The sequence below is a fragment of the Branchiostoma floridae genome, chromosome 5 (genome assembly GCF_000003815.2).
Source record: "Branchiostoma floridae strain S238N-H82 chromosome 5, Bfl_VNyyK, whole genome shotgun sequence".
Lineage (NCBI taxonomy): Eukaryota > Metazoa > Chordata > Leptocardii > Amphioxiformes > Branchiostomatidae > Branchiostoma > Branchiostoma floridae.
In genome coordinates, this window is record NC_049983.1 from 15,176,386 (window position 1) to 15,189,544 (window position 13,159).

General features: G+C 40.3%; 2 protein-coding genes across 8 annotated transcripts in view; one reads left to right on the forward strand and one right to left on the reverse strand.

Moving 5' to 3' along the window:
- The window catches only part of LOC118415132 (mitochondrial substrate carrier family protein ucpB-like), a 6,484-nt gene extending 3,194 nt beyond the window's left edge, over positions 1-3,290 (forward strand). For all 4 annotated transcript variants that reach the window (XM_035819500.1, XM_035819499.1, XM_035819501.1 and 1 more), the window contains 4 exons: positions 176-315; positions 1,021-1,226; positions 1,589-1,754; positions 2,444-3,290. In XM_035819500.1, the coding sequence (XP_035675393.1) occupies positions 176-315; positions 1,021-1,226; positions 1,589-1,754; positions 2,444-2,631 (700 nt within the window). In that variant the 3' untranslated portion in view covers positions 2,632-3,290. The remainder of the gene's footprint in view (positions 1-175; positions 316-1,020; positions 1,227-1,588; positions 1,755-2,443) is intronic.
- A 1,191-nt stretch (positions 3,291-4,481) lies between these two features.
- LOC118415131 (endoplasmin-like) overlaps positions 4,482-13,159 on the reverse strand; it is a 25,721-nt gene continuing 17,043 nt past the window's right edge. For 2 of the 4 annotated variants that reach the window (XM_035819497.1, XM_035819495.1), the window contains 10 exons: positions 12,693-12,893; positions 12,204-12,274; positions 11,389-11,560; positions 10,523-10,687; positions 9,872-10,023; positions 9,097-9,162; positions 8,453-8,531; positions 7,597-7,752; positions 6,214-6,366; positions 4,482-5,603 (listed from right to left, as the gene is read on the reverse strand). In XM_035819497.1, coding sequence (XP_035675390.1) covers positions 5,562-5,603; positions 6,214-6,366; positions 7,597-7,752; positions 8,453-8,531; positions 9,097-9,162; positions 9,872-10,023; positions 10,523-10,687; positions 11,389-11,560; positions 12,204-12,274; positions 12,693-12,893 — 1,257 coding nt within the window. In that variant the 3' untranslated portion in view covers positions 4,482-5,561. Of the gene's footprint in view, positions 5,604-6,213; positions 6,367-7,596; positions 7,753-8,452; positions 8,532-9,096; positions 9,163-9,871; positions 10,024-10,522; positions 10,688-11,388; positions 11,561-12,063; positions 12,135-12,203; positions 12,275-12,692; positions 12,894-13,159 lie in introns of all 4 variants that reach the window. The other 2 variants (XM_035819494.1, XM_035819496.1) reach the window with 1 other exon arrangement.

The following is a 13,159-nucleotide window of genomic DNA, read 5'->3' on the forward strand; positions in this document are numbered from 1 at the left end:
TCAGTAAGACATCTGGACCCGCATGTCAGGATTCGCCACAATTTTGTCTTATATATAATGAGGGACAACTCACACACTCACTCACTATCTGGTGTGATACATGTGAAGTAGCTTGAGGAATGAATCCACATGAATCTACAATGTAAGTTTTCAATAACCATGTTCTCCCTTGCAGTGTGTTCCCGTCCATCCTGCGCGAGGCCTCGTACAGCACCATCAGACTGGGGTCGTATGAACCCATGAAGGAGCTGCTGGGGGCCACCGACCCGGCACACACCCCGCTCTGGAAGAAAATCATTGCAGGAGCAACCTCAGGTTAGACATGGTGTTAGATGGGAGAGCTCAGAATAAGAGTGGCTTTGGGAAACTCTGTCTAAACGACAGTGTAGCTATTCCCTTCAGAGCTTTGCACGAAAAAGCAATATTTCTGTGTTCATAGGTTTCGACAAGTTTTCTAAACTTCACATGTCCTATCGGGCAAGTACTTACAATAGGGCTAGTGGACTTGTCCAACCCTTTGACAACATTCATATTCTGTTTTACCCTTGCCCAAATTCAAAAACCCAACTGTGTCCGACTTATGTCACTCTATTCTAAGACCCATTGGCAGCTCCATCGCTACACCACCTGCAATTATAAAAAGCAATATTATATGTCTCCGCTCACAACATTCATGTTCTGTTTTAACTTGGCCCTAAATCTAAAACCCAACTGTGTCCAATCTATGTCTATATTGTAGGAGCCATTGGCAACTCTATCACTACACCAACAGCAATTAAAAAAGCAATATTATATTTCTCCGCTCACAACATACATGTTCTGTTTTAAGTTGGCCCTAAATAAAAAAATAAAAAAACTGTCCAATCTATGTCTGTTTCAGGAGCCATAGGCAGCTATATCGCTACACCAACAGCAATTATAAAAAGCAATATTATATTTTTCCGCTTACAACATTCATATTCTGTTTTAACCTAGCCCAAAATCAAAAACCCAACTGTGTCCAATCTATGTCTGTTCTAGGAGCCATAGGCAGCTCAATCGCTACACCAACAGACCTGGTCAAGGTCCGGCTGCAGGCTGAGAGAAGACTGCCCTCTGGTGTCCAGCCGCGGTACCGCAGCACCTTCCACGCCTTCAGTGAGATCTGGCACACAGAGGGCCTGCGGGGACTGTATCGGGGGATCGGGCCAACCGTGCAGAGGGCAGCCATTCTTACAGCCTCACAGGTGGGACATCAGTTTTTCACAGCTCATGATCAAACTCCTTCTTTCATTGCATTGTATGAATTGCCTGTAATATAAAATGTTATACTTTCATTGTAGAATCTCACAAATCAAAACATTAAAACAAAGTATTTGTTTCTTGTCACTTTTTACAGGTTAAACCTATCTCGTTAAACTACACAACGGAATTCAAAAGTATGAATGCGACTTGTGTTGTAAGAATGTCTTGAGTTTTGGATTGTACTAAGAACTATTCTTAAGACTGCATGACTTACATTTGTAGCTTGCTTGGCTTGCTGAAATGGATGTATAAATAACAGACTGATGCAGTACAGGAAATCAAATTACGAGTTATTTTTTTGCAGATACCATCGTACGACCACACGAAACATGCCATCTTGAACGCTGGTCTGATGTCGGAAGGTTTTCCGCTGTTCTGCGTGTCGGCCATGGTGGCAGGATTCATCACTGCCTTCGTCACCTCACCCGTGGACGTCATCAAGACCAGGATCATGAACCAAGCTTCTAAACGTGAGTCCTGAAAGTCTGGTAGGGAGATTAACAATGATCAAACTAGGATCAAGCTTCTAAACGTGAGCTCTGAAAGTTTGGTATGGAGACTAGCAGACTTCAACACATGTAGCCAGCCTTGCATTGTAGTGTGTGTCTTATTAAAAGTCTGGTAGGGAGACTTACATCATCATCATCATCAATTCAAAAATATGATCATGAACCAAGCTTTTAAAAGTTTGCCCTAGTCTAAGAGACCTGGTGGCAAACTAACAGAAAGGGGTATTTCCAAATTTAGGATTGTTCTACCTTAGATTTAAGTACATGTACCTACCTACTTATCACTGTTCACATACATGTACTGTACATGCAATTGCCTTCAACTTGATGTCTTTGAGTTGGAAAATACTGACTCCTTAATTGGACTCAGAGTTATTGAGTCAGACTACAGCTTGATATCCCATTGTTTTGTTGGTAAGAATTTTCATCTAGTTGCTATCTGATTACAACTGAGGCTCATAACACTCAGAAAAAATATCTTAACATTCCGATTTTTGTCCATCATAGAAGACAGAATGGGCAAAATTTTTGTCCATCCCCAGCATTAAAATTCCATCAAAGGACGAAAGGATGGATGCTGGATAGACCCTGCACTCAGGCTATCATTTAGCAGCCTGAAACATGTTTGTCCTGTTTGTTTTCTCCTGCAGACCTACCTCGTGACCAGTGGCTGTACCGTAGCTCACTGGACTGCCTGCTGAAGACACTGCGTAGTGAGGGTCTGTTCGGACTATACAAGGGGTTCATCCCCAACTGGATGCGGATCGGTCCCCACACTATCGTCACATTCCTGATCTTTGAGGAACTGCGAAGACTTATTGGAATGAAAGCCTTGTGATTAGGTTGTACACATGTATCAAGAATGAAAAATAGAAGAAAGGTTAAGAAAATAGAATTTTCAAGCAGTGACTTAATTTTTAAAGGTCAACACATGTACCTCCATCTTGCTGACAGAGTGACCAAGTTCTTGCAAGACTTGCGTGAAAGGTAAGATGATAAAAAGGGAGGGGGGCTTTGCCCATCATTAACATTTGGCATACCAAGATGCCTATATGACAGTTATGATTTCAAGCTAAGCATGCTGATGGGTAAGTAGGCTGGTACAATGTATATGTAAGATAATTATACAGTAAATTTAACTATGCAAATCAATGCTCCAAACTTTATGTGCCTTTAACTTTAGGGTTAGTAAGTAATAGAGATGGAATGTTAATGTCATATATCAATTTCATGAAAAAAATTGACACTGTTTCCAATGCACAGTATACATGTATAAAAAATGGTAAATCTTACTTTTATATGTGGTAATGAATATAATATATGCTTGCCATTACATACGTATAGGACATGTACTTAACTGTCTTTCTGAACCTTCCAGCATTTTATGTGAATCTGAAGTTTAGGAAGCATGTTTTTTTTACCAAACAACATTTAACAATTATGCTGATAAAGATGTGCTCACTAGTATGTACATGTAATGTAAATTGGGGAAAAGTTTTTAAAAATTCTGTTGTAATTTTTTGTGTCACACTTTGAATTGTCAGCATGGAATTTTAATCAATGATTTTTATGAAATACCATACAAGGATCTCATACTTTTTAGTCTAGTTAATTACTGTACAACATTTTATTTGTATGATTAGTGTAGTGCACATTGTAGGAGTATGGAATATCATCATTGTGAAGGAATATACATGTAGTAGCTAGGAAGCTTTTCTTTTTCTTGGAGCTGACTAAAGTATGAGAGGTGTCTAATATCCACTGGTAACTATGTGGGATATATATATTTCTAACTTTTCTGGACACTCATAGACTGATATATTTTTGAATATTATATATTTATGATATTTACTATGGTATTTTAAATGAAGTTGCTAACGCACCATTTTACTTGCTATTTATTGCCTTCAAAACTCCAAAATTGGATTTTGCTATTTTCCTCAATCATCCAGATACAGAAGTTCTATCTTGGTGTTTTCCTGTGTATCTAGTTCTGGGGACAATCATGTACAAAAGTTAATAATAGATATAGCAAAACACTTTGTGCCCTTTCAGTTTTTTTCAGTCTTTGTGCCCTTTAGTTCATAATGTTGCATACCACTAAATTGCTTAGTAATATATAGAGTGGCTGTATCCAGTTTTACATTTTCTCTTCCAGTGCATTCATTGTTTGAGAGCCCGTGTTGTTAATTTTCCTTAATTTCATGAAATCTGAACTTCATGAAAATGTAGTACACTTAGTTCATAGGATTGAAATGACCATCTTGTTTGTTAGCAAAGAAAATTAACAACACGGGCTCTCAGACAATGAAGGCAAATTTCTGTACCGGGGCAAAGGGCCTGCATTGTCTGGGATGCAGCTCTTTCATACTAATGATATGTGGGCAACATCCCAAAACATATTTTTATCAGACACTCTGTTTGAAATCTCAAATATCTCTTTTCTAAATTTTGCTTGGTAAGTCTGAATTGTGTCAACTTGGTATTTTCAATCCCTTCAGGACAAAAGTACTACAGTCAGTTTGCAAGTCTCTCAAATAATGACTTTGAATTATCAATCGAATTATGTATCAGAAATGTCAATATGACATTGTCAAGTAAATAGGTGTTTTACATACTAATAGATATTTACAAATAGCCGTCCTGACTTAAGGAGCTAGTTCTAAATGAACACAAAGACAAATCATGTTTGGTTTTGAAGTACACATTTATTTTCTTAAGTACTCCAGAAATGTACAAGATTGGGTCTGTGGCAAATTAAATTTATGGAATGCTTTTTTTCTGGCAGTCTTTTTTTATACCCAACAGCTGCTTGCACCAAAAATTTCCCATCTTATAATTAATTACCCATTCATCCTAAACTAAATATCTTCTTTGACAGTCTTTATAGAGCAAGGTAACAAGTAAAAACAAAGAATTGTAAACAGAAACACCAACTTAACATTTTCAAAAGTGATCAAAATTAAGGTGGTTTGTGAAATTCTTATAACATGTCACAAGATATATTTGTATTTGTCAAAATACATTCTTTTCATCAGTGACAATGTAGTCATGCATTTTCAAATTAATTTTCGAAATGGCTTCTTGAGTGACCACGAGTTGACGTAGATCTGACACAAGTTACAGGATAAGTAAAGTCGGCATCTCACTGAACCTGTGGTACGTTGGCGTACAGAGCGCTCAACGAATTGCATCAATAAAAAACATCTTTTTACAGTATAGTCATACTTGTACGTTTTGTATGATATTCAATTTGGAACGCAGTGAAGACACCAACGTACTGCAGGCCAGTAATATACCTTTAGGATGGTCACAAACACATGTCCAGTGAAAACCTGAAGTCATCTTTGTTACAGGGTTATGCAACAAGTACCTAAGAATGACATCCAGTTTTCTATCTCCCACACAAGTTAGGTGGAAACACATAAAAACATGATGTACACAAAGAATACCACTCCCTGCTTTTTACTATAATTAATTAATTTCTCTGTAAAAGACGATGGCATATTCACCAGGATAGTATAAGCTTATTGAAGATTCTTTTTAGCTGCATTTGCACAAATACATTTTGTACGTACCAAGCTCTGCACAAGACAAATATACTCCAAGCTCCCTACCAGGCTGGTACGAAAAAATATGGTCAAATTCAGTCCATCACAAAATGCCTGACAAAAATACAAAGCCTGGTTCAATAGCACTAGTACTGTCTCTCTGAATTTTTACATTGTTCAAAAATGTACACAGGATGATGAGCAGGTGTCAGTGGTATCAGAGCTCATCCTTTACTTCTTCTGTAGCAGCTTCTTCTCCCTAAAAGACAAAAGAAAAACATAAAAATGAGAACATGTAAACATTATTATTAAAAGACTTTTACATGAAAACATGTAAATGTAGCTTGTATGTTGACAGAGTAATTCTTCATGTAGCTTGTATGTCCTCTCAATTTTTTCAGTGAGCACTGAACAAATTTCTGGCAAGTTATTGATAACCCGTTACTAGTAGATTGATTATAACTAGTCTATCTAGATCTAATCTGTTACTAGACTTGTATACTAGCCACTATTCTTCTTGCAATGGGTCAAAACAACATGTGCTATTATGATGTCAGCATTATATCAAATCCCCTACCAAGTCTCCATTTTTCGAAGCAAAGTTATTGGAATCATGCTTGTCTTGGTGTGATGCGAATATTGCATAGTGGCAGCCCTATATTTTACACAATTTAGATAGACCAGTTTAGTCAGAACCAATATCTTTCCACATCTCCCAATGGCAAAGTTGCACTCATGACAAAATTGCTCTAAAAAGTACACTTGCCCAATAAAGACTTTCACTTGCCTGGGGCAATCAGGCCAATGGATAAGTAGTTCTCCAACCCTGCTACATCATAAACATTTTGTTCCACATGTTATTCACTGACCTCAATAACATCCTCATCTCCCCCAGTCTCTTCCTCAGTAGCCTCTTCAGCATCTCCCTCCTCTGCATCCTCCTCCTCCTCAGCATCTACATCCTCTCCTTCCTCCTCATCACCCTCCTCTTCCTCTTCTTCATCTTCCTCCCATCCCTCAGCCTGTATAATACACACATCACACCAATGTTAAAACCCTTAAACTGCCAAGCCCGGATATATCTAGCACACATATACATGCCCTGTGTGCCGCACCCGAATATATCCGGGATAGCGTATTCCTCGGAAGTTGCAGCTTTGCACTTGTGTAGCGCACGAACCCCGGACGTTAGGGACTTCAGCTTTGTTTGAGGGTTCCTTTTTGGAGGTCAGCGGCCAACCCTGGCACTGATAGCATTTGATAGGGCTGAAACTCTTGCAGTTTAAGGGTTAAAACTTCAGAAGAAAAACTCATGGTTTCATTTAGGGTAGTCCCATATGGGGGCAGTGGATTGTTATCCACTGTGTTTGGGGCACGGTATTGGAAGGCCGAGCCCAACTCTCTCCTTCCATTGCCATTGTACCACTGAAACCTGGGTCAATCAGGTACCCTCTACTCCAGAGGGTAGGGACATTGGGCTGTTCCCCACTGTGTCTAGGGCACAATATAGGAAGGTGGGGCCCTTCCCTCGGCCTGTACAATCACACCAATGTTAAAACTTCAGGAATATATAAGGTAGATGAAGGCAGTCCCATATAGGGGCAGTGGGCTGTTGTCCACTGTGTTGTTGGCACAGTGTTGGAAGGCATAACCCAACTCTCTCCTTCCACTGTCTTTTACCTATGAAACCATAAAGCATGTGTTTGCCTTGCAGTCGGAAGGTCGAGTCGTGCCAAAGACTTTAAAAATAGCTGCTTTCTCTGCTTAGCACTCAGCATTTGAGTATGGTAGTTGGACACACAGACCACTGCCAGTGGAAAACACTGTAGCTGCAGTGATTGCACAACTAACTGGTGCTGTGTGGTCCAGAGCTTCAGAAATGGAGATGGGGGCCGCCTGATACACCAGTTGGTGCCGGAAAGACTTTAAATTTTTTTTTAAAGTTTAAAGACCTTACACAAAATAGCAGCTACTCAAGTAACTGGATATGATTTTGGAAACACTTCAGAAGGCATCGACTATGAATCATCTCTGACATTGAGGAAGCTGGTTCAAGAGCAGGTTTTATACCCTACCTGTGAAATGATATGCAAAGGAAATGAACGCAAATGCTGGATAGACAGTCTTTGTATATATCTTTGCATTGAGGTTGACATTCATACTGAGTCTGATGCACAATTTGGTGTGGGAAGGTTTTATACCTGAACACAAATGTTGGATTCTATCAATCATTAGACCTTCTTTGTACCTACCTTTGCATTGAGGTCGACGTTCATACTGAGTCTGAGCATGCGCTCGATTCTGTTGGCGAAGTCAGCAGAGTCCTGCAGCATGAAGCCAGAGCGCAGCACGGCCGTGTCATACAGGACCTGGGCTAGCTCTTTTGTTGTCTGGTCCTCCTGGTCAGTCTGAAGGGACAGGAGAATAGATTTGTTGATGAAGGTTAGACTACCGGGTGATAAGATACGCCAAAAAACATTTGCCATGGCTGAGTGGGTAGAGCGCTCGCCTTGAATAGGTCGTGAGTTTAATTTGATCCCTGGCCGAGTCATACCAAAGACTTTTAAAATGGTACATGCCGCTTTCTCTGCTTTGCACTCAGTACTAATGAGGAAGAGTATGGGAGTTAAACATGTCACTTCCAGTGGACAAGCTTCCTGCTGAAGTGGCTTGCACAAATGAGTGGCCCAAGGGCTAAAGAAATGGCAATGGGCACCACCCGTCTGTTACAGATGCACAGGCAACTTAAACTAACTAAACTAAAAGGCAATTACGCAAGCAACTGAATATGATTTTGGAAATTATATCCAGTTGCTTGAGTTACTGCTTTTTAGAGAAGAGTAGATCATTTTCATAAAGGGCCCTGTTTGGTTTGGCTTGATTCGGATCTCATCATTAGTGATTGAATGATGTAAATCACCATATGGCTGATACAAGACGGAGGTTTGCCAGGCCTCCATTTGGGTGATTTGAAGTGAATCACCAACTCCGTGAAAGTCTCTCTAAGTAGCTTGATCAAGATTAAATAAAGTCTACATAGTTGCATTACGACTAAGACAAAAAGAAGCCACACACGTATACATGGACGTGTGGAGTGATCATACTTACAGCCACTCTATTTTTCAGCTCTTGTACCAGTGGATGGTGGGGGTTAAGCTCCAGGGTTTTCTTCTGTGAACCGTAGAAACTGTGGAGAAGACAAATAGAAAATATTAGTGAGGTTTAAAAGTAAAATGAGCTGAAACTCACCCCATATGACATAAATGGGGTTAGCTTGAGAAGCTTTTAAATTTGGAAATATAGTGTTGTGATAGAAACAATGTGATTGTGTACAAATGCTGAGAAAATGAGAAACACTATATCCTTAGTTCATCACATACAAAAGTATATGAGCATATTTGTGCAAGAAAGTTTTACGAAATAAGAAAGATTAGAAAACGTACATTCTACCAGTGTTCTAGCCAGTCTGAAATTTTTTCCTGGATTTTGAATGGAAATCCTGTTGATGGTGCAATGATATGCTGTTTCCTTTATGTTGAAGGGCAAATTTTGCTGTTATACTTAGCTTGGTTCAATCAATATCTTTACATGCATCACAGAGGATGGAATGGGCAAAATTTTTGTCTGTCCCCAGCAGCAAAATTCCGTTAAAGGACGAATGCTGGCTATAATTGGCCTTGCAAGTTTCACACATTTCATAAGGCAATTGCTGTTTTAATTACAAAGAAAAAGGAAAAAAGAATGTGTCTTACTCTTGACTGCTGTCCTTTGACCTTGCATAAGCCTGGGCCTTCATGATTCTCTCCATGTTTCCTGACCTGCGGGGGAAAATATCAAAGGTTACACGATCCGTTGCAGAAGAAATCAGTTCTTTAACCAACACCAAGAACTGAAAACCCAGAGAATACACTTTGAGTAAAGCAATGAAAACTTAAAGCAATGAGTTTGAAATTTTGATGCATTTCACAATAGACTTTGGATTTAAACCAACTATGAAAGCTAGCAACATACTTATTAATTAAAGCTTTCCAGACTCTTTTGGCTTGTGTCCAGACTCTTCTATTCTATATGCTGTATTTCCAGTTATCATTCTATATGCTATATATACCACCTAGCAATTGTACAGGAATACTGTTCTTTTCTTATGAACAAGGTTGAACCTATGATGCATACTTGAGCAGTAGCATTTGCACAATTACCAGCCATAAGAGCTTGCTACCAGGGAACAGGGGGACTCATTTAGCAATGACTAAGGAATTGAGATGAGTTTTGAAGCATTTTGCTGTGAGACTGGGGGTTGAAACAACCATGCCACCAAGCAATTATTTGTTCAGGAAAACTTATGAACGATTTGTTCAAATTGTACAGTTCTGGAGTACAGTAGACGCCAGTTAATCACACACTTCTGTCAATTGCAGAAAATCCCCAAATCCCATGGTGGTACAGCTTAAGAACTTTGTTGCAAAATTCGGATAATTGCACAAAATGTACTGGAGTGTGCAATTACTACTGTATTTGCATGCTTACCAGCCGTAAGAGCTTGCCACCAGGGCACAGGGGGACTCGGTGAGCCTCTCGGACAGCCTGGCCTTCTCAATCTGATCCTTCAGTGCACTGTCCTTCAGCCACGTCAGGAGAGTCTCATACTCCTTTTCCATCTCCTCACGCTGCTCCTTCACCTGGATAGAAGATAAAATAAGTTGAAGTTAAAATATTGGTATGAGTCAGCACGTGAAATACATACATGTAGATGACACACAATCGTGTCGGTGCAAATTCAATGTGTGCCCCTTGTGCGAAGCACAAAAGGGGATGATGCTTTGATAGGGGCATCAACAAATGAGGTCCTATCATCCTTTTTTGGATGTGTGCACCTTATTAGAGATTCACAGTGGAACTACTGCACAAGATACTCCATGAACAAGGTCTCATATGAGGTATAATATAGATTTACATCAGCAAGATATACGTCAGCAAGAACCCAAATGTATAAACAGTAATCTTTGTCTTCACACGTCACATGGCACGGAAAGAAACAATCAGTGTCAAAATTAGTAGTAGTTGCATTTCGAAACTAAGTATTCTATTCTATGTATGCTGTATTTCTTGTCCTTGCAACAAGCCCTTTTGGCTGAAACTTGGCTGTTGAGAAATCAACCCTTCTACTACATTCCTCACCTTTTCGGACTCGTTGATCTTCAGCCCGTCCTTGGCGACGTTCTGGAACTTCTTGCCGTCGAACTCGGGCAGGGACTGGATGCAGTACTCATCAACAGGCTCCACCAGGTACAGGACCTCGTAACCCTTCTTCAGGAGACGCTCCACGAACGGAGAGCTCTCGGCCTGGGGGAGAGGAATACTTGTCAGTCTTTGTTTACAAACAAAAGTGTACATTCTTCACAATTCTGACGAGTTTGCCCACAGATATTGTGGTACAGGACCTCGTAACCCTTCTCCAGGATTTGCTCCACAAACGGAGAGCTCTCCGCCTGGGAGAGAGGAACGCTCGTCAATCTTTGCTTTCAAACAAAAGTGTTTACTACATATTCTACACAATACTATGGAGTTTGTCCACGGGTTCCACCAGGTACAGGACCTCGTAACTCTTCTTCAGGAGTCGCTCCACAAATGGAGAGCTCTCCGCCTGGGGGAGAGGAACGCTCGTCAATCTTCGCTTTTAAAGAAAAAGTGTACATTCTACTACAGAAAGAAAATGGGTCTGAACAAAATGGAAATTATGGCAGTAGCAGCGCAAGACCACGCCCTGTGGAAAAAGTACGTTCACAGAGTTGACCAATGCAACAGCGTTGCGGGAGGATCTAAGGTCGTTGAAAATTTGATCCATGTATACTTTTGTGTTGGAAGAAAGTTTAGCATTGTACTACGATCACTACCAACACAGATGAGCTTCCATGATATGATTGCTCACCTCCTTCCTACTGGTGCCTGCCATGAAGAAGATGGCCTCCTGTTTCTCTGTACTATAATTATTACCAACACACATGAGCTTCCATGAGAAATATATGATAGCTAAAGATGTTCACCTCCTTCCTGCTGGTTCCTGCCATGAAGAAGATGGCCTCCTGCTTCTCCTTCATCCTCTCCACATAGTCTGCCAGCGAGGTGACCTCCCCCTCAGAGTGGGAGGACTGGAACCGCAGCAGCTTGGCCAGACGGGTACGGTTGGAGTGGTCCTCGATCACTCCCAGCTTGATGCTGGAAAATAGGGGGGCATTTGTTGGTTCTAATCCCACACAGACCTAATCAACCATTGTGCATGGAAATGCACTTTTCTTCCAATTAAGGCACCATCTGAAATTTGCAGAGGTCCTGGGATTGAATTCTGACATGCTACTGATGTTGTGCCATTGGGAAACAACCACTGCCACTTAAGCCTCAAAGACTTTGGTACTACCCTTTCTTTACATGTGTATATGTAAGAACATATCAAAGGCTTTATACAAAATCTTGCAAAAGGTTAAGGACATCTCATTTTTTAGCGCAATCTTCTACGCTAAATTTGCAGGTTGCTTAAATCATTGTGGTGACTCAAAAGTTCCTTCAAATTGTCAAAAATTTGCTTCTTACAGTCAAACTTTTGTCCTGAAGGGTTAAAGTGATCCCGTGGAACAATCAGATGTACCGTCACAACTACAGTGTCCAATCAGATGTTTTGTCACAACTACCATGGGAATCCATACATTGCACATGTAACTCACCTGGTGCTGTATTCTTTCCAGAACTTTTCCAGGTACTCTTCGTTATCGATTTTCTTGATCATGTCCAGAGTCTGAGTGAGGATAGTGAGTGGAAAAGAAAGGAGTTGTTAACAGTTCGACAAGGCACACCACTAACTTACTTGGTGCTGTACTCTTTCCAGAATCCTTCCAGATAGTCTTCGTCAGCGATCTTCTTGATCATGTCAAGGGTCTGTGGAGAAAAAGAGACGGGGGGAAAACAAAACCACATTACTGTGGAGGTTTAGAAAATAATTTGGAACAGCAAAAATGCTGCCAAGGACAGCTACCATGCTGTTAAAGATGGCTCTCAATCTCATGCTGTACAGGATAGCTATGGAACAGCATGCCGAGCTGAGGACAGCTGGAAGTCAGCTGCTCTAAAGAGGAGAGAAAGTACCAGAACCATGCAGAATCTGGATAGTTAGTGCAATAACACACAACACAAGTGCAGTTCAATTCTGTACAGATATATAATACAGAAACACCACCAAACATGAATAGAGAGATTTTAATTTCTTGGAATTTTTTTACATTAATTTTTCTTTTCAAAAACATAGCAAAAACCAAAACAATTAGAGCAACAAGAGCATTACCACAAGAGCTCTTACCTTCCTGACCAGCTTCTTCTTGATGACCTTGAGCAGCTTGTGCTGCTGTAGCGTCTCACGAGACACGTTGAGCGGGAGGTCGTCTGAGTCCACCATGCCCTTGACGAAGGACAGGTACTTGGGCATCATGTCTTGGAAGTCGTCAGTGATGAACACACGTCGCACAAACAGCTTGATGTAGTCAACCTTCTTACCGTACTCCTGTGGACAAAATATTGCAGCAATTCTAATTTTATTTTTTACATTGGCTGCTTAAAAAAAAGCTCATATTGGACATTTCATCGAACATACATTTGTACATTGACATAAATATCTTCGTTTTTATCAAATCAATAAAAGTGGGGCTTTTTAGTCTTCTTCAACTTGAAAAAAAAAGTCAAACCCAAACCCCCAAAAAACATTAGCATGCCTAAGAAAAACAAACAAACAGTAGGTTCTATTGCAGTTATAGCAACGCTCTACATGTA